A 19,385-nucleotide genomic window follows, 5' to 3' on the forward strand; every position below is an offset into this window, starting at 1 on the left:
CAAGCAGGACAATTTTAATCCACCAGAATCTTTGAACCCAGAGTGCTTGAGCAAGGGGAGGGAAGCAGAGGATAAAGGTCAGGGCGGGGAAGGCCCATGGAAGACTAGCTAAGCCATGGCATCACTGAGGCTGGACTAGAGGCACTGGGTCAGGGAGGTGGGTGTGAGGGCTGGGACCCACATCCCTGCATTCCATTTCTTTTCCATGGTGGAGGGAAAGCACGTGGCCAATAAGGGATACAGGAAGTGGGAAGGAACACAAAAGGGACAAATTTGGAGAGCCTGATTGAACTAAATCTCACTGGGAATTTAAACCGCTCCCCCAAGCTTGCAGGGACACCTCATAACTAAAACCTCTTTGCCCCACTGCCTGGAAGAAGATCATCCCGTCCTGGGGTTCTGGCCAGAACCTCATTTATCCAGGAGACTTCTGGGGCACCTGCAGAAATCCCAAGTGTGGAGTTTCTGCTGCTTGGTGGCTTGCATGGCCTCATGCTGACACCTGGTGATCACTTCTAGAATTACAGAGGAAGAGTCCAGGGGTCTTAGTACAACTTGCACTCTGGGGAGAGGGCTGAGGGGGCCAAAGGATGCTTGTCTCTACAGAACGGGTCCCCCCTACAGCATCAGCGTACAGGTGGGCTCTGCACTTTTGTGTGCTCAGGTCAGAGGCTTCTATCTGCCTCCATCCTGGCATTACAGAACAGGTAGTGGAGGGAGGCCTAAGGGAATTCCCCCCTTGGGGGACTCCCTGACACCAGCAGATGTGGCATGGCAGATGCCCAAAACCATAGGTGCAACCTGGGACACCTTCTAGAATCATTGTTGTGTGTTCTGAAAATTAGAAGAGCCTGTATTATATTTGTATCTGAATAAAATCAGATCTATTACTGGGAGTCTCCGGGAAGAAAGTTAATGCTAGGACCCCTTCCCAAGGCTGGACTAGGGGTCCACCCCTTCCCAGGGTGGGCTGAATTTTGTTCTCCAAGCCCACTGGCTGAGCAGGGTTTTCCAAATCTGACCCGAGCCCGACACCTTGTGGCCACTAGTGGATGTGCAGCCACAGCCTCAGAAAGCCTAGTTTCCCTTCAATCCTTAACAGTGACACCTGGGTAAAAACAGGGTCACTTTCCCAAGCCCAGGACTGGAGAGAACCCTGTCATGAACGATCGAGGCTTTGTCTCAGAAGGCTGGCACCATCAGATGCCCTCGACTACCCGCATCTGCGCAGCAGGTCATCCGACCTCCTAGGGAGACTGCTGGGGCTGCATGAAAGCTGGAAGGCCTCCAGGCAGCATCACTGGGGCCCAGGGGAGCCAGGCATGATGGAGGACATGGGAGGGGTGGGAAGGAGGAGGCCTGGAGGCTGGCCCGGCTCGAAATCTGGTTCTGCCCATGGAGGTTGCCCCCGGGCGTCTGCCTCCCCTGATCCCATGGGTCCCTCGTGTCAGGACACAGAAGCCTGGAATCGGTGTGGCACGGAGTGAACGGTAACAAACACGATTACACTCTCCTGATGTGAGGTGCGTGTCTGCCCCCGACTCCCCTGGCCGATGGCCCTAGAACATTTTTTCTTGGGCCGTAATGAGGGGCAGCCTACGTGGCCAGTAGCACAGCCTCTGGCCCTGGCTGGTCCTGGTCTCTGCCCTGTTCCTGGCCTCCTTTCCATGGGGGCCCTCCAGGACCCCAGCCCTGAGGCTCCTCCCTTGGGGAGCTGGGTCCTCCTGGCAAGGCCCCCCGAACACACCCACGGGCCACACGGTGGGGACTGCATCCGCCTCCTCTTGCCCACCATCCTGGGTGGGCTACCAGACCCACGGGGCTGTCCCCGCGCCACCAAGCCCCAGAGAGGGAAGCAGCTTGTCGGACACGGAAGCAAGCAGCAGAGTCAGGAGAGATCAGCGAGCCTGAAGCCTGGCCTTGGCCTTCCACGACCCCTCACCCACATGCCTGGCCCACTGGGGACGGGGCTTCCTGGGGTGACAGTGGCACCTGGCATGCCACGCTGGGCCTTCTCAGCAGCCAAGGCAGGGACAGTCTCCTCTGGTATCGCTCTGAGAGATGAGGAAACTGAGCCCCGGAGAGCTTCAGTAGCTTTCCCAGAGCAGAGGGAGGACTTACGCCCCCGCCCGCCCGGCCTTCAGCGAGACACTGGCCTGGGTGGGCACTCGGGTGGTCGGGCGGCCCCGTGTGCTGAGGCCTGAGGGAGGGGAGGCGCTCACAGGGCTCTGCCATCATGTCCTTCAGACCTCAGCCTGTCCCTTCTTTTGGGGTGGGACCAGCCCGTGTCCAACCACGAGGAGGGGCGTGGGGGGCATCTGTGTGAATACAGCTGCCACTGCGGCTCCGGGGAGGGCAGCACGGGCTGCACCGACCCCAGCCATCCCTGGTCTAGGTTTGTCCCAGCCGCAGCAACAGCCTGACATGGGTCTGTCCTCAAGGTTGAGATGCCTGTGTAGGGGCAAAAGACACCTCCTCCAGGAAGCCTTCCAGCCTACTTTCTCTTCTGACTCTGACCGTGTGTGGCTAGAACTGAGGTGTTTCTCAGCCAACTCTTCCTTCTTCCAGAGTCAGCCTCTCTGCCACTTCCTTTCCCCACAGCTGGGCCAGGGTCCAGAAAGCACCTCCATGGGCAACCAAGGACCCAATCATCCTCTAGGCCTGGAAAGGGCCTTTCTGCCCTTTTCCCATCCCTGCCCCTTAAAGATCTCCTTGATGGGTTGAGCGTGTCAGACCACCATGGAGGGCCAGGGTGGGCCAAGGAGAGTGAGGGAGGGTGAGGGCTGGCAAGGGAGTATCAGGGGACATCAGTGAGCACCAGGGAGTGTTACAGAGGATCAGGAAGGGCCACGGAGGGTCAAGGAGGGTTAGAGAGGGCCAGGGAGGGCTAAAGAGGGTCAGGGATGGCCATGGGAGTGGAGGTCAAGAAGGGCCCGGGGGGGTCAGGGTGAGCCAGGGAGGGCCAGGGAGGGTCAGGGAATGTCAGGGAGGGTCAAGGAGGGTCAAGGAGGGTCAAGGAGGGTCAGGGAGGGTCAGGGAGAGTCAGGGAGGGTCAAGGAGGGTCAGGGAGGGCTAGAGAGGGTCAGGGAGAGTCAGGGAGGGTCAGGGAGAGTCAAGAAGGATCAGGGAGGGCCAGGGAGGGTCAGGAAGGGCTGGAGAGGGTCAGGGAGGGTCAGGGAGGGTCAGGGAGAGTCGGGAAGGATCAGGAAGGGCTGGAGAGGGCCAGGGAGGGAGGGCTACGGAGACTCACAGAGGGTCAGGGAGGTTCGGAGAGAGTTACAGACAATGAAGGAAGGTCATGAAGGACCAAGGTATTAGGGAGGGTCAGGGAGGGTCATGGGGGGTCAGGGAGGGTCAGGAAGAGTCAGGGAGGGTCAAGGAGGGTCAGGGAGGGTCAGGGAGGGCTAGAGAGGGTCAGGGAGGGTCAGGGAGGGCCAGAGCCCCGGGCCAGAGCCTCAGCTTCATCCCAGGCCCCCCAGATTCACCTCCTCCCAGCCCCGTCCTTGTGGCCCACTGAGCACCCGTGCAGGACTGAGCCGCAGTTCAGAACTGGAGGTCTAGGGAGGGAAGAGACTCTTCAAGGTCCCTCAGGAACTGGGCTTGGGGCATTTGGGGGGGCAGGCAAGGTGGCCCCGCGGGAGCTGGGCTGGAGCCGGGCCAGGTTCCGAAGGGAGGACGGCCTTTGAAGAACAAAGGAGCGGGCTCGGGGTCCCAGCAGGAAAGGCCCCAAGCTGGCAGGGCTGCTTGGACGCTGGCTCTGTTTTCCAAAAACACAGATGGGCCAGGAAGGGGGTCAGAGTGAGGCCGGGAACATGGGCCCCCTCCCCCCCCCAGGTTCTGATGGCTCAGCAGCGAGTCCACATGGGGCTGGAGGGGGCGGGGCCAGCCCAGAGGCTCGGGGGCTTCTGACCCCCAGGCTGGGGACCTCTAGGCTGGAGTGGTCCGGCTCTCATGGGTTCACAGATGGGGACCCCGAGTGTGGCTGAGGGGCTCGGGCTCAGCCCCCGGTGACCTTGCGATGTCGGCCCGGGGCTCAGCCTCGCAGGTCTGGACATTGGGAGCCTCTCTGGGTGAGGAGAGCTGGGAAACAGCACCCACGTCCGCCCCCCGCCTCACGGATTCCAGCTGCCACGTAGCCGTGGGCCCAGCAGTGCCCCCAGGATGCCAGGTCTCAGCCCAGTGCCTTGGCGGGGGTGGGGGGGTAGGGACTGTGGGGTGCCGCTAGAAGGGGCAGCCTCAGGGACCTCTCCATGGGACCTCCAGCCCACTGGGACCTGTCCTCCCCCGGCTGCAGATGGACAGGGGGAGGGATGAGGCTGGCCGGGACCTGGGGGCTGCGGGCCCCAGGGGTGTGTGTGGGGACGGTGCACTGGCGGGACTTGGCGCCAGTGCGGCCTGACTACGCGGCGGTGAGGCCATGGGGAGGCCCCCCGTCAGCGTCCACTTTCGAAGGAATCTGCCTCGCTGTCCCTGTGCCGAGGCCAGAAACAATAGTGCTGGACGGAGGGCGGGGGGAGGCCCGGCCCCCCCTCCCTGTTTATCTCCGCGCTTTCCAGACCCCTTCCGCCTCCGACCCCAAAATGTTCTTTCTGGAACTGACCTCTGTCCTCTCGGCAGTACGTGGGGATGGGGGTGGACAAGGGAAAGAAATACCCCTGCCCCGCGGGCCCCTGCCCGAGGCTTCCCGGGTCCCAGCGTCCCTGCCTCACCGAAGCCTCCCGGCTCGAGGGGCCAGCTGCCTGACAGCAAGCACCGGCCCCCCAGCCCCCAGCCCCCAATTCCTCAGAGCCCCGCAGACCCGTCAGCAGAGGGTCCCACTGTACACGGGGCCGCGACGCCTTCAGCCACCGTGTGGGCTATGGGCTGCTGGAGGAGGCCGCCCCCACGAATGACCCACCCCAGGCCCCAGGTCCCCACCACTCTGGGGGCCGGGGCTCAGGCTCTCACTGGAGACTCCCAGAATGCTGGGGACCTGGGGTTTTTGTCCAGCTGCTCCCACGGGGAGGCCCGGTCCCCAGAGGCTGGGGGCTGAGACCGTCCCTGTCCTAAACGCCAAGGCCTCTAAAGCCAGTGTTCCCCCAGCCCCGCTGAGTGCCCCCCCGGCAGGAACTCCCAGGCGCGCGGACCCCTTCAGAGCTAACCGTCGGCCTGGACAGCGCCCAGGGACTGCATCAAAAGTGGGGCTTTGGTGCCCTCTGCTGGTCATGTCTGTGAATGGCCGCCCCGGCCCCCTTGCTGGCGTGGACAGGTGCCTGCTCCCGGAAGCCGCCTGCACTGGGGGCCTGCCCCTCCCGGGTCCCAGGACGGGCTCCCTAAGGGGTCGACACAGGCGTCTCCCCTCCCAGCTGAGTGGGATGCAGACCCTGGCTGGGTCTCGGCCGGGGGCCCTTTCCGGAAGCTCAGCTCACTGGTCCCTGGTCTCACTCCCTCTCCTGGGCCAGCCCCCCGCCGGGCACCAGGCCTCCAAGGGTGGCAGCGGGGGACGGAGCAACGCTCCGGCATCCCTGCATCTGCCTCCCTTGCCCCTCAGGGTCTGCTCAGGCCTGGAAAACGGTGAGGACGGTAAATATTTACTGACAGGACAGGGCAAATACTGCCCCCAGGGCCAGGAGGAAGGGCCTGTTTGTCGGTGCCAGGAGCAGGTGCAATCTGGGGAGCCAGCCTGGAGACGGCGCCGCCGGGAGCGCGTCCTCCGTGTGCGGGCACCAGAGGACACACATCCAGGCTCCAGCCTCGGCCTCCCCACCGCACTGGTGCTTGTGACGGTGGAACACGGGACAGACAGGAGAGCAAGCGTGTGGGGCGGGGTGGGCTGCAGCATCCCCTGGGTGACCCCGGCCCTCCGGTGAGGGGCTGGGGGACCCAGCATGGTCAGGCGGCTGCTCCTCCACATCCCGCTGTCGTGGCTAAGGGGCATTTGGACAGAATGCCGCTGACGGCAGTGTCCCTGCCAGGCCCGCGGGCGAGGGAAGCCCAGGTTCCAAGGGCAGGCAGGGTCTGAGGCCATGGGACGACTGTCCTCCCGATTCCCAGAAGGGGCGGAGCCTGGGCCCGGAGGGGGTGGCAGAGCCAAGGTCTGTGGGCCTGGCTTCCATGGGGTGACCTGGGGGCTCTGGGAAACCAGGGCATCTGGGGTTCAGGGCTCAGGGGGGTGCCCAGCAGGAGACTGGGTCTGACCCTACCTCCCCCCCCGGGGACCCTGGTGACTATGGATGTCCACTTCTCCCTGCTTCTGGGATCCCCGCGTGGGAGGGGGGTACGGCGCGTCCCCGCCTGCCTTGTCCAGAACACAGCCACGGGGGCTGAGGGGCTGGTGCGAGAGGCTGGGCAGGAGGGTCTGGGTCTCAGGGCCGCGGTAAGTTTCAGGAGAAAAGCGGGAGACAGGCGCCAGGCAGGGGGCCCAAGGGTGGCCGCACACCATGACCAGGTCTCCTGGCTGGGCAACCCCCCCAGCAGACATGAGCCCTCTCCTGAGCCTCCCCCACAACGGAACACCCCCGAGCCCCCTGCGGCCCCCATGAGCAGCAGCACTGGGGGTCCCGCCAACTGAGAGAGCCCGTACCCTCCGGCTCCCCGCTCCACGGGGTCTGCTGGCACCTGAGGGGGGCCTCTGGGTCATCTTGCAAGGTCTCGCCCACAAGCCGGCCAGCCAGGACACGGGCTTGGCTAACTGCTGCTTCGAGGGCACCCTGACCCCGGCGGCCTGCTTCCCCGTCCCAGCTGCGCCCGGGCCGGCTGTGGGTGCTTACGTACCTCAACTCGCCCGGGACGGCCCGTCTCTGCCCCCGCGGATGGCGCCGGGTGTGCCCACGGACGATTTGCTGCCGATGCCGGCCGCCTCCTCCCTTCTCTTCCAGATGCCGGGTCCTGCCCTCAGCTCCAGGGGCGGAGCTAGCTGGGGACCAGCGGCCTCCGGGGCGGGGGTGATGTCGCGGGGGCTGGGGGTGGCCCAGGAGGGAACCAGAGGGCTGCAGCGAGGCTGCCAAGGCAGCCAGGCCCTCCCGGGAGGGGGATCTCCTTGTGGCCGCGAGGCCGCCCCTGAGCGGTCTGCAGACTCAGGGGTCCCGGGCGCCCAGTCCCAGGCCCAGCCACCCCGAGCCCCGAGCCCGGGCGGAGCCTTCAGGAGAGGCGCAGATTGGTTTGGCCTGGGCAGCCGGCCGGCCGGGCTGGTGTGCAGCCAGGGTGACCCGCTGACCTCCAGGCCACAGACAGTCCAGACAGCCCCCTGGCTCTTTGGCAGACCAGGTGATGGCCGAGGCGGGGCGCCCAGTGGACCCACTCCAGAGGAACCCTAAAGACCCGAATGCCAAGTGACCTCGTCCTTAGGCCCAAGGCCCCTTCTGGGACTGACCACAGTGTCTGGGCGGCTGAGCGGGAGGAGAGGGCCGCAGGGCAGCAGGGACACCCGACCCGGGCGCTGTGGGCTGCAGTACTTGGGGGTACACAGCCGAGACACCCTTGAATGCTAAGCCCAAGGTCCCTGCCCAGTGCCACAGGGTCCGAGTTTATCCTGCAGCCCAAGCCTGCCGTTTGGTGGCTCCTGATTCCTCCAGGACACGCATGGGTTCCTCTGGCTGGGTCTGGGCTGGGCTGGGGTGGCCCTGGGCCTGCCCAGAACAGGGGTGGCCGACGGGCACTAGAGGGGCCCCGGGAAGCCTCTTAGGCCCTTCTCTGTCCCCTGCCCCTGCAAGACCCCGAACTCCACTCAGCCTCCGTCAGAAATGGCTCCCAAAGTAGAACACCGCCAGGCTACGTGGGGAGAAATTGCTGTAATGTTCTCCTTCTCTTCCCTTGGAAAGCGCTCCGGGGGCCCTGAGAACTCAAGGCTTTGGTGCTAAGAGAATGTGCTCCCAGGCAGTGCCCCCAGGCCCCCCCAGAGCCCCCAGAGCCCTTCTCTGTCCTGTCCTGGGCAACCAGGGGCCGTGGGGGTCTCCCAGCACCCGGGACTGGGGGGAGCTTACCCACGGGCGCCCAGCGAGCAGGGGCTGAACTTGAGGGCCCGGTGCAGAGAGCAGGACGGGGATCTCTGGAAGGTCCCCGCGACCCCCGGCTCCCCGGCCGACACCTCCGTCCCCATGCCACACAGACAACGCCAGCCAGGCTCATTTAAGGGTTTATTAACTCGCTTGGGGTGCAGGGCGCGAAGGCCCCGGGGACGCCGGTGCCGGGACGCGCGCCCTAGTTGCAGTAGTTCTCCAGCTGGTAGAGGGAGCAGATGCCGGTGCAGCACTGCTCCACGATGCCGCGCTTCTGCAGGGCCCCCTCCAGACCCAGAGCCAGGCCGCCCGCGCCAGGCGCCCCGCCCAGCTCCGAGTCCCTCGCTGCGGGAGCAAGGCGGGCAGCAGGTCAGGGAGAGAACGCGCTCCCCTGCCTGTCCCTGTCCCAGGCCCCCGCCGCTGGACCCCAGGCCCCCTGGGGCAGCGCCTTGCAAGACCCTGCCCCACAGGTAAAGAGTCGCAGGGGAATGTCTTTGTTCTTGTTAACACGCCCACCTGACCTCCCCCCAGGGGCCGGGGCGGGCCTCACCCTGCAGGTCCTCGGCCTCCCTGCGGGCCTTGGGCGTGTAGAAGAAGCCGCGCTCGCCGCACACCAGGTACAGCGCCTCCACCAGGTGGGAACCGCACAGGTGCTGGTTCACGAAGGCTGCCGTCGGGGCCGGCGCCCAGAGGGCCAGCAAGGCCAGCAGGGGCAGGATGCGCATCCAGAGGGCCATGGCGGGGGCTGGGGACCTGGGGATGGACACGGCTGAGGCCGGAAGGGGCACGTGTCCCAGGCAGGACCCCCCACCCTGTGCTCACCCCCCAAACGCTCGGAGGCAGGAGCTCCCGGGCTTCTGGGGCCCAGACACCCCGCACAAGGAGCCCATGGGGACAGACCTGCTAGCTGTCCGGGTCAGGGTGCAGCTGGTCCTGGGGGTTGGCGGCCACGCGGCCCTCGTGGCTTTATAGTCCCTGACCCCAGCTCCTGGCCCATTAGGGCCCCCAGTCAGGGCGGCAGATGGCGGGGGGCTGAGGTGGCGATTTCTGGATCATTTCCCCTGTGCTGGGGCCGCGGGAGCCACTCCCGGCCGTCAGCTCCTCTGGGCTGCGGGGTCATTAGAGTCCTAACGAGGGGCCTGATGGCCACTCGCAGCTGGCGGCAAATGTCCACCCCCCGCGGCCTTGCCTGAGCCACATTTTCCACATTAGTCCAGGGGAGCTGGGGCCAAGAGGAGGGGGCTCCTCCTGCCTGGCCCCTAGACCCCTCACAGTCTTTGGTCTGCCGCCCGGGCCCCTCGGATGGTACAAGGCCGTGGGGATGTGGGGGATCACCCCGTCCCTGCTCACGGCCCCACCCGCACCCCAGCACGGGAGCCTTGCTGAGACCCTCAGCGCCCAGGGCGCTGCCCTGAGGGCCGAGTGTGGGGACCAGCCGCAGTGTGGACCCTCAGGCTAGGCCTCCTCTCTGCTGCGGGGGCAGCACATAGCCCTGCCCACACTCCTCTCCGGGCCGCCCCTGTTTCCGGTGGGTCTGTCCGGCTCCCCACACTACCCCTTTCAGACCAGCGACTTCCTTGGCTATCATATGGTTTGGGCCCCTGCGGGGCTCCCCTGTCCCCTGGACAGGACGAGGAGAGCGGTCAGGACCCTCCCCACCCCCGCTGCCACCTCTTGCCATTTCTTGCCATCAGGGTGTGTCTGTGACAAGATGAGTCCTGCCTCCTCCTGTTGCCTCAGATCAAGGGCCCGGGGGGTGTCAGGGCCAGCCCTCAGCCCTTCCCCAGGTCTTAGCGGGGACCACAGCCCTCAAAGATGGCCCCACCGGTGTCTCGTGGGCTGAAGAAATGCAGGTATTGGAGGCCTGGGCACGGGCGAGGTGCTTAAGGCACAGGTGACGGACAGACCGACCGCCAGGGAGGGCTGCGGGAGAAGCCTCTGTCTGGGAGGGCCTTGATGGGTGAGGAGGAGTTTGCCGGGACCGACATCCCCAAAGCTTCATGCCAGGGCCCTGGCGGGGTGGGGCGGGGGTGGCTGCGGGGAGTGAGCAGGGCCCAGGAGACGGGCCGGTATTTCCCACCCCGCAGCAGGGAAGCGGGAAGCCCCAGGCTGCTCTCTCCGGGGACAGGGGCAAAGTGGGAGGAGTGGGGCCCTGGGCTAGGCCAGCCCTGGAGGATGTGGGGGGCTTCAGCTGCAGGGCCATATCGAGACCCCTCAAGTGAGCTGAGGTACATCTCACACAGCCTGAATCCTGCCGCAGCCACCTTGCTGGGACTCAGGCCCAGAGACGTCATCTGTGGACCAGCGGGGGGGATGCCTCCGGGCTCATCCCCGCACCTGCTACGGGCTGGCCCCTGAGCCCCTGTCCGCTAATGGGGACACCCGGCTTGTGGGCAGGCCCCAGGCTATAGCCCTGCCTTGGAATTGCATCCCCCAAATCCAGAGCTGTGAACCCCAGGTGGGGTTCCCTGGGCCCCCTGCCCCCACGCTGCCACACCACGGGGATGTGGCCCCCTTCGCCCCCGAGCTGCTGGGGGCTCGGCGCAGGCTAGTCCTCTGGAGCGAGCAGGGCATCTTCTCTCTGGCCAGGATGGCCCAGTGAGGTCTCAGAGGAGGAGGGAAGCGGAAGACAGACCTGGGGGCGAGGCTGGAAGCCGGGTGCGAGCCGGGTGTGAGCCGGGCCGAGCACAGACGCGGAGGGAGGCGCAGGGAGGGCTGCTTCCTTTTATTGAGGCTGTGAGTGGGCAGCGCGGGCGGGGCTGCGACGCGATGGGGGGGGGGGGAGTCTGCAGGGTGCCTTCCAGCGAGGGGGCTCTCTGGTGGGCTCTTGGGCATCCAGTGACCCCGCCCCTCCCGTGGGCAGTGGCGGGGGGCAGGCCGGGGACGGGCGGGGGAGACCTCAGGACCTCCCCCGGCTCCTAGCGGAGGGCGCCCAGTGCACGCGTGAGGGTGTACAGCTCGTCCTGCAGGCTCTCCAGGGACCGACGGACAGCCTGGGGACTGTCCAGCACATCGATGGCCAGCGTGTACGGGTCAAACTTCACAGAGAAAGGGCGCTGGATGCGGGAAGCGTAGTCCCTGGGGGGGGGGGGGGCGGGTGGAGCTTCGGTCAGCCGGTGGGGCTCGGGGGCACTGGGGAGGTGGGGGTTCAGGGCCGGCTTGGGGCAGGAAGGTGGTCCCCAGGAGAGGGCCTCCTTCATCAGTGCAGAACAAGAAATGCCCAGGCCCCAAAAGCTCCTTGTGACCAACTGATTAGACAAGACAGGGGACCGAGGCCTGCTCTGAGTGGGGGGCAGGGGAGGGACAGGCCTTTCCTCTGCTGGACCCCAAGCCCGCCCCACCCCGCTGGAGGCCTTCCTGGGCTGTGGGCCCCAGAGAGCCCTAGGTCTGTTTCTGTCCCCACATTTGCTTGTAGGATCCAGCCCTCCCCTCCTGTCCACGCTGAACACACAGCCTCTGGGACTCAGTTTCCCCAGGTTGGAAAACAAGGCTCTTTCCGAGGGTGAGTGAGTGGGAGGCGTCAGGCTTTGCCCCGCCCAGACGCCGCTGGTCATGCGCCCTCAGCCCCCCGCTCTGGGGACTCCTTGCTCCCTCCAGGCCCCCTGGGCTTCCCCCACCCGCCCTCAGCCACCCCTGCCCCTCCTGGGTCCCACCGGGTGGCCCCGCTGTTCTAAAGGCGGGAGGCTGGGAAGGGTCCCACACACCCTTCTTAGAAAGGTCACACTCTGCCTCCTCAAACCTGGCCTTGACCTGGCCACGGGTCTGGCAGCTCTCCCCCTCCTGCCCCCGGGGACTTTGGGGGTCCTCCTGTGGGAGGGGTGTGCACACCCGGTGCTGCTTGCCGGCGGGCCCTGTCTGGCCCCGTCTGGGAGTGGGGGGGGGGAGGTTCTCGGCCCTGGGAGCTCCGGCCCACCTGAGCTTGCTCTTGGCGTCGCTGAAACTTTCGGACACAAAGTACACGGACTGGTAGGTCTGGTCCTGGTACGGCTGCACGGCTACGGCGTCGGGGTCAAAGGCCCGGATCTCGGGCTCCTCAGACAGGGAGTGCTGGGGGGAGGCCGTAGGTCACAGGACCCCCACACCCCAGGCCTGGAGGGAACGGGAGCACCGCGGCCGGACCGCACACCCTCCCGCCCAGGGGTCCTCTCGAGGCCTGGGGATCGTGAGTGTGGGACAGGGCAGGACGAGCTTCCTCGGCGGTCCCTGGCTCCCACCTCCCCGGGAGCCCCAGTGGGAGCCCCCTTCCAGCCTGCGGCCGCGGCAGGGGCCGGCCTCACCAGGAGCTCCCCGTAGGAGGACAGCAGCCCAGCGCCGTAGGCCTTCACCTCGCCGTCCTGCTTGCACAACCCGAACTCCACCGTGAACCAGTACAGCTGGTGGGGACAGACGGAGCTTCGGCACAGACAGCCGCCACCCCGGCAGCCCACGACACTCAGCCCTGCCACACCCCTTCCCCTGGCAGGGCCCAGCCGGGCTCCGGGGGTCACAGTGTGAAGGGGACACTCCCTGGACAGAAGTGGGACCTCAGCCCAGAAGGGGTCCCCCCGCCTGAACCCGGGTGTCCTGAGCGCCCCCCAAGGCTCTGCCAGGAAGGCACCCACCGTGGACAGCTTCTCAATCTCCTCGTCGGAAGCCCCCAGGGAGGCCAGCCCGATGTCCTGTGAGGCAGGAGGCAGGAAGGAGCGACTCAGCCCATCCCTGCACGGGTGCCCGCGTGGGCAAGGATGCTCCAGGGGCCTCCTGGACACTCCCCAGAACGCAAGGACCCTCTGGGGATTCGGAGACCCTCCCAGGATATGGGGATCTTCCCAGGATGGGGGATCTTTCCAAGATGCCGAGATGCCCCTGGAATGCAGGGACCCTCCCAGGAGCAGGCAAGGGGCCAGGACCCTTCTCCGCGGTTCTTCAGGCAGCCAGCAGGTGGCAGCACAGGCCATAAGACTGCCCGGCCCCCACCCCGCCCCTACCTCGCCAACAACCCCTCCTGAACCTCCCCCTACCCCACCCCACCCCCGCTCTCCGTCTTCTCTGCACCATGGGGGCTGGCTCCTCATTTTTATAAGGTGGTTTTCCCAGAATGGGACCCCCTGCTCCTCTATTCCAGGATGATACCGTCCTCCTGAAGCCTCTGGGACAGGCACCGTCCAGCCCCACAGGGGCTCGGGCATGGTGCCAGGGTGGAGGGGTACAGGGCGGGGGGGCAGGCAACACCAATCGCTGGCCCCCACAGTGCCCAGGCCCCAGGCCTGGACCACAGCGGCCCCCACCCGGCGCCTCTAGGACACACCTGGGAGAATTGAGCAAAGGTGCGGTCGGCCAGCATGGGCACGTGCCCCAGCAGCTCGTGGCAGCAGTCCCTGTGGGAGGGGGAGAGGGGGTGGCACTGGGGGCCGGGGGGCCAGCAGCCCAGCCCCCGCACCCTCCCTCCATGCTCCGTGGGCTTGGCGCCAGGCACCCACAGGCCCCATGGCGCAAGGCCGGCAGCAGGTGCGTGGCAGGGCGCGGGGGCCGGCGCGGGGGCAGGCGCGGGGGCAGGGCGCACTCACGGCTCGGGCGAGTGCATGGGAGAGGACCCATGCCGGATGTACTGCGTGCACTGGAACACTCGGAAGGCCAGGCTGGCCAGGAAGTCCCGGGCGGACAGCAGGCCGGCCACCGGCCGCAGCTGGAAGCCTGTCCGCTCTGCAGGGACCACGGCGGGGGGAGGGGGTCAGTGCGGGCTGGGGGGCACCCCCCTCCCACAGGGCTCTCCCTGGCAGCGCACACACCCTTCAGGAAGCGGGACACGTCCTCCAGCTGGGGGATGCTGTCCTCCCGGTACCCGCTGAAGCGCTCCAGCAGCTGGAAGGCCTCCAGGTGCTCCCGGCAGGCGTGGGTGACGTACAGGCCCTTGAGGGTGGTGTAGACCTCCTTCCTGCGGGCGAGGGTCTCAGGCCTCAGTGCCTGCTGGCCCGGCCCCTCCCCACATCTCAGCCCTCCCTGTGGGAGCTCTTCTCTGCCCCGTGGGAGGCTCTGCGGGGGCCCCCACTGCCGGCCTCTTGCTGGCCGCTGGGGGCTCCGAGGGATAGAGGGCCATGGGGACACCCAGACCCAGCAGCAGCCTCTCCTTCCAGGCGGATGGTCAGGGCCTTCTCACGAGGCCCTCCCTGTCCCCTCCGCCCCAGCAGGGGCCCCAGGGTCTTACCAGGTGGCGATCTCCTCGGCCGTGTACTCCACACGGGGAATGGGGTCGCCACTGCAGACAGGGCGTGTGGTCAGCGGGGAGCCCTCGGGGAGGGTGAGCAGGGGGCGGGCAGGAGGGGCTCGGAGCCTCGGCAGCTGCCTGCTTCACTCAGCTGGGACTTGGGGGCCCGAGCCAGTGACCACAGGGACGGTGCTGGTGACCGAGATAGCCCTCGCCCTGCTGCTGTGGAGCTCAGGGGTGGGGTCGGGGTCCCCGAGGGCCTTACTGCTTGTACTGGAACGCGATCTCCGCGATCAGCTTCCGGCGCTGGCGGTACGCCTGGTCCGAGAAACCCTGGCCAGAGAGTGTCCAGTGTGCTCAGGAGGCTGCCAGGTGCCCCTTCCCTGCCCACCACCCCCTTCCCTGCCCGCCCCTTCCCTTCCTGCCACACTGGCGGGGTGCCTGGGGGCTGCCGCTGAGCTCGGCCTCAGTGGTTCAGCCGGGAGCCGGCAGACAGGCAGACGGAGAGATGCCCCATCCAGGCGTGGCCCGGGGCCCACGCTCACTGCCCTGGCCACGAGAACGAGGACACAGGAGGCTCAGGGGCACCAGCTCACCGGGTGATCCAAGTCCAGGTCAGGGTCAAACTTGGTGACCAGATGGTGGCACTTGTCCAGTTCGGAAACTTTCCTCGGGAACCAGAGGACTTCACGGAGGGCAGAGGGAACAGGGGCCTGTGTGAGCGTCAGGCTGACCCAGAAGCAGCGTCCCCTGGGTCTTCCTCAGGGTGAGCGGGGACGTGACAGCTGGAAGGTCCCAGAGGTGCCCCGGCCGGCTCACAGACAGGCCGAGGGCCTGAGCTCGCAGGGGTGGGGGGACCCAGGCCGCACATGTGGTCACCCCAGGGGTCCGCTGCCGGAGCCTCTGCACCCCCGTCTCAAGGTCACGGGTTGTCCACAAGGACAGAGGAAGCAGCCTCACCCTTGTTCTCCCCGGCGCCACGCACGTCCTCCGCCACCCGGCGCACGGAGCTGAGCAGGGCAGGCAGGTCAGCGCTGGGTACCTCGCAGCGCACAAAGTACTCAAGGTGGGGGCCCCCTGCCCGTGGCCTCTGCGCCGGCCGGGTCTCCAGGTGGTGGATTTGGGCTTCAAACGTCTTAGGGAACAAGGGAGAGACAGAGAGATAGAGAGAGAAGGAGAGAGACGGAGAGAAAGACAGGGAGAGAGACGGAGAGAGGGAGGGGAGATGGGGGGACGGGAAGGAGGAAGCTCCACGGGGCAGCTCCCACAGCCTCGCCCCACGGCCTCGCCCCGGACATCCTCTCCCAGGAACACCCAGGCCGTCCTCCATACGACCGGGGAGGGCTCACGGCCGGGGGATGGGATTTCGTCCGCTTTGTGTGATGGGGGCCAGCCCTGCGGCCCCTCAACCCAGTGCTCGGGAGACGTGACATGTCCCTCAGCCACACCCAGACCGCCTGAGTCCCCAGACGCTGGATGCAAGGTCCGCCGGATCAGGGACTGGGGGTGGGCCCTGCTCCCCGCTGAGGCCCCCGTGCCCTGGGGGCTCCAGCCCCTGCTCAGCACCAGCCTGGCAGGAGCAGTCGGCTCCCTGCCACCTCCTGTCGCCCAGCAACGAGGGCACATGGGTCTTGATGGGCCCTCGGGCCACTCGGCTGTCCAGGGGCTGGAGTCCAGCTCTAATGTCATTTGGGCGCCTGTGCCAGGAACCTGCGTCCCGCCTGGCCCGGTGTGACCCAGACAGCGGGTATCATCAGCCACCACATTAGCCGGAGCCCATCGAGGCAGGCGGGGGAGGGGACCCCGACTTTCCAGGCTGCCCTGCTGGGAACCACACTTTCTCACCTGTGCATCAGCCTGTGTGTGACCCAGTGGGGGTGAGAGTGACAGGGGGTCAGGCCTCGGCTCTGGGATTTCCCGAGACCGTGAGGGGGACTGTGAGGACCTTGGGACCCCCAGAGCCCTCGGGGGTGCAAAGCCCCAGGCCCAGGGCTCCTGGGACCCTCTCCACTCACGGCCTTCAGTGGCTCCGGGCAGCCGCGCTTCTGCAGGAGTCCCGTGGAGGGGACGCCATGTCCACACCAGCCACACGACCCCTGCCAGCCTCACCTCGAAAGCCTTCACGGCCCGGGACAGGGACGCGGTCTTGGCGCCGCGAAGCGTGAAGAGAAGGTTCAGCGTGGCCTTCCCGTCCTCGTCCTTGGAAACTGCCGCCTCTAGGGGGTCCCCGGGCTCTGAGGACGCGGCGGACGCAGCCTCCGCCTTCTCTCGCTCCTTGCGGGCGTCCTCGATGAGGCTCTGTCGCCGCCCGATGAAGCGCGGGGACTGTGGGGACAGGACATGCCCAGCTGCCCTGCACGCGGCCGCCCCGTCCCCGGTTCTGACCCCCGGTGTCTCTGAGCGCCTGCTGTGTGCACGGGCGGGACTGGCCGCCCAGGCCTCGCCAGCTGGGGCACAACGAGGAGCCCGTCTCCGCCCGGTGGGGGGCCCGGCCAGGAAGATTCGGGGCCACGGCACAGGGGCGGGTGTGGCTGGGGGATGTGCCCGCAGCACCCACGTGCTACGTGGCCTCTGTCCCCGGCCGCCAACCGGACGAGGTGACAGGCGTGACTCAGGGCCCTGAGGTGGACACCGGCCAGAGCACTGGGGAGGGCAGGGAACGTGGGGCCTGGTTCCTGGGAGGGACCCAGTCGGGGAGTGCCTGCGAGGCTGGGTGGGCCCTGGGAGCTTGGGGGAGGGGCTGCAGTTCCCTGAGCAGGAGGTTGGCAGAACCCAAACCGTGTTTGCATTTAAGACCTAGAGACAGAACCCGTCTGAAGTGCGTGGAGCTGACTTTTCTGGCACCACCCTGAGGATGCACAAGACCACTCTTCCGGCCCGAGGGTCCTCCAATCCCCCAGTCTCCTGGAGCCGGGGATGCTGGGCACAGACCTCCTGCCCTCGGAGGTGCCCAAGTGCTGGGGACCGTCCTGGGGGTCAGGGGTCCGGGGTGGCTAGCTGGGGGAGGTGGGGTTCAAGACAGGAGGTCACAGGTGGGCATGAACAAGGGGCCGGTGGACAGGTGGATGACGATGGCAATCGCCCAGGAGCCCTGATTACCCTTGGGCTCGGGATTGGGGTCTGACCCTCTGTGTGGCCAGCACCTCCCCCAAGGAGCCGCCGCCAGGGCCCAGGACACTGTCACACACACACCAGGGAAGAGCCCCCCTCAGAGCTTTGACCTCCCCACAGCAGGGCGGTCAGGGGGCGCCTCCCAGCCGGGGCAGAGCAGGTGCTCAGGGCCAGGACCGCCCCCCTCCGTGGCCAGGTCTGGGGCGTCATGTGGACCCCGAGTCCACGTCCCCCGCCAGCCTTTGGGGAACACCTCCGTGCTTCTGGCCCGTGCTGGCCATCGGGCCCCGGCGGCTGCCTTACCATGATAGCTTCGGCCTGCTTGGCGTCCAGCTCGGAGACAGCCCTGCGGAAGCCCTTGGCCTGTGGCGAGGCGGCGTTGGGAGTGGGCATGGCGCCGGCGTCCGTCCGGGGCTCGCCTCCACCAGTCCTCTGCCGGGCGGCCTCTTATAGGCTGAGCTGACGTCAAGGCCCCAGTGGGTCCCCCACCTCCCACCTCCCCGCATCCTCCCTGCCGCCCGAGGGAGGCGGTGGGCGGGAGCGAAGACGGGAAGACACGCTGGAGAAAGGGCTCTGTCCCATTAAATCTAATTGCAGCCCCGCCAGAGGCGCCCAGCTGGGGCCGCGGCCCTCGCTCTGAATCACTGCGGCTCCCGAGGACGGGCTCTGCCGAGGACGGGCTCTGCCGGGCTAGGGACAGCTGGGCCCCCTTCGCTGCACGCCCTGTGGGGAGACAGAGGGTACACAGGGAGGTGCTGTCTGGGTGCCCCGAGGGTGCACGTGGCAGGCGGCCCGGAGACCCCCGACAGGAGAAACCGACTCGAACCTCAGATGCCGGGAGCACGTCTGCTTTTCCGGAAGGCTCTTCACCGGGCTTGGAGCAAGGCGCCCGGCCGGCTTCCTCCGATGCCGCCCCCAGGAGCGCCACGGGTCCCTCGTCCCGTTTCCCTGGGCCGGGATCCCCAGGCTCAGCCAGTGAGACGTGGAACGTTCCAGAAAGGCTCGTCCCTCCAGTGTGGGGAGCCTGGGAAGCAGAGGGAGGGACATCGGTGACAACCGTCCCCTGATCTCTGTGTCCCGTCTCCTCGGGCCAGCAGCCCACCCTCTTGAGGCCCACCCAAGGCCCCCCGCCCCCCCGGGTCCCCCCAAGACCCTCTGACCATTTCTCATTCCAGGAACACACCCATCCCCGAGTGCCAAGAGGCCTGGTCCCGGGGACGAGGGCCAGGAGGGGAGCCTCTGCGACAACCTGCCAGGGACAGCTGTGGGCCTCAGGGCAGGGACATTTTGGCCAAGACCTCCGGTAGCTCCTAGGAGATTTGGAGACAAGTTCCTCTTGGGAAAAGCGCTCTCTGAAGGCGCATCTCCTTGGTGCCCTGGGCTCTGTGGGGTCAGCGGGGACAGTCTAGCCAGAGCCTACCTGGGAGGTGTGGTGTAGAGAGGGGGAGGACCCCCCCCGGGACATCACCCTGCCTGACGGGGCTGCCGCAGGAGGTGTGCCTCCTGCCGTCGGGCAGACCACGGCGACGGCTCCCGGACTCCCCCTCCTTACCCCCACAGGTCCGCTCCTGGCTGGCCACCCCTCTTCTCCAGGACCTTCCCCCAAACTGGTCTGACCACGGTACTTTCTGACTTCCCTACCCTCTTTGGCTCCCCGCGGTCCTCTGGAAGCAGCTGGGGAGCCGCGTCAGTGCGGGGGGGGTGGTGAGCCGCGTCAGTGCGGGGGACGCGCCTCCTCCCAGCTCCCCCTGCTGCTCTTCTCACCCTCGGCTGTCCCCACTTCCTGCTCTGGGAGGGCCTGGGGGTCCATGATACCCAGTGTCCATATTCACCCCCTTCTTCTGGTGAGCTCCTATGCATTCCACAAAACCCAGCTCAGCCGCCGTTCATCCTGTGAAGTCTACCCTTTCTTGTTGCTGATGTTAGCCTCCCTCCTCCGCTCCCCTGGCTCGTTCCTCCTCCTCTGCAAACACCCTGAGGCCAGGACCCTGGCTGCCGGGCCCCCTGTGTCTCTTGGTGCCTTGTCTGGGCGCCGTCTGACTCATCGCCTAGGCGCGGGGCTCAAGGGCACGTCTCAGCAGCCGCTGCTGCGGGGAACCAGGCCCCAGCAGGTC

The 19,385-nt window shown here is 66.9% G+C and overlaps 2 protein-coding genes across 2 annotated transcripts; both read right to left on the reverse strand.

Annotated features, from left to right (window-relative positions):
* Positions 1-8,178: 8,178 nt before the first annotated feature.
* On the reverse strand, positions 8,179-8,713 carry INS (insulin). The gene is made up of 2 exons (XM_044261226.1): positions 8,527-8,713; positions 8,179-8,321 (listed from the first exon to the last, which is right to left on the reverse strand). Exons 1-2 carry the CDS (start codon positions 8,711-8,713, stop codon positions 8,179-8,181), a joined length of 330 nt encoding a protein of 109 aa, XP_044117161.1.
* A 2,181-nt stretch (positions 8,714-10,894) lies between these two features.
* TH (tyrosine hydroxylase) lies at positions 10,895-17,664 on the reverse strand. Its single transcript, XM_044261227.1, has 13 exons — positions 17,575-17,664; positions 16,270-16,485; positions 15,121-15,295; positions 14,757-14,845; positions 14,426-14,493; positions 14,161-14,211; positions 13,745-13,890; positions 13,523-13,658; positions 13,264-13,333; positions 12,578-12,634; positions 12,254-12,349; positions 11,890-12,023; positions 10,895-11,054 (listed from the first exon to the last, which is right to left on the reverse strand). Exons 1-13 carry the CDS (start codon positions 17,662-17,664, stop codon positions 10,895-10,897), a joined length of 1,488 nt encoding a protein of 495 aa, XP_044117162.1.
* Positions 17,665-19,385: the final 1,721 nt, after the last annotated feature.

This window comes from Neovison vison, chromosome 7, assembly GCF_020171115.1.
Source record: "Neovison vison isolate M4711 chromosome 7, ASM_NN_V1, whole genome shotgun sequence".
Taxonomy (NCBI): domain Eukaryota; kingdom Metazoa; phylum Chordata; class Mammalia; order Carnivora; family Mustelidae; genus Neogale; species Neogale vison.

Bases quoted from the DNA above. Each gene is read 5' to 3' on its own strand.
- INS (XM_044261226.1), bottom strand. From the start codon at position 8,713: ATGGCCCTCTGGATGCGCATCCTGCCCCTGCTGGCCTTGCTGGCCCTC. The intron at 8,322-8,526 runs GTGAGGCCCGCC...TTGCTCCCGCAG, and splicing joins GGAGGCCGAGGACCTGCAGG to CGAGGGACTCGGAGCTGGGC.
- TH (XM_044261227.1), bottom strand. From the start codon at position 17,664: ATGCCCACTCCCAACGCCGCCTCGCCACAGGCCAAGGGCTTCCGCAGG. The intron at 14,212-14,425 runs GTAAGGCCCTCG...CCCTGTCTGCAG, and splicing joins ATCGCGTTCCAGTACAAGCA to TGGCGACCCCATTCCCCGTG. The intron at 13,334-13,522 runs GTGAGTGCGCCC...CCCCTCCCACAG, and splicing joins CCCATGCACTCGCCCGAGCC to GGACTGCTGCCACGAGCTGC.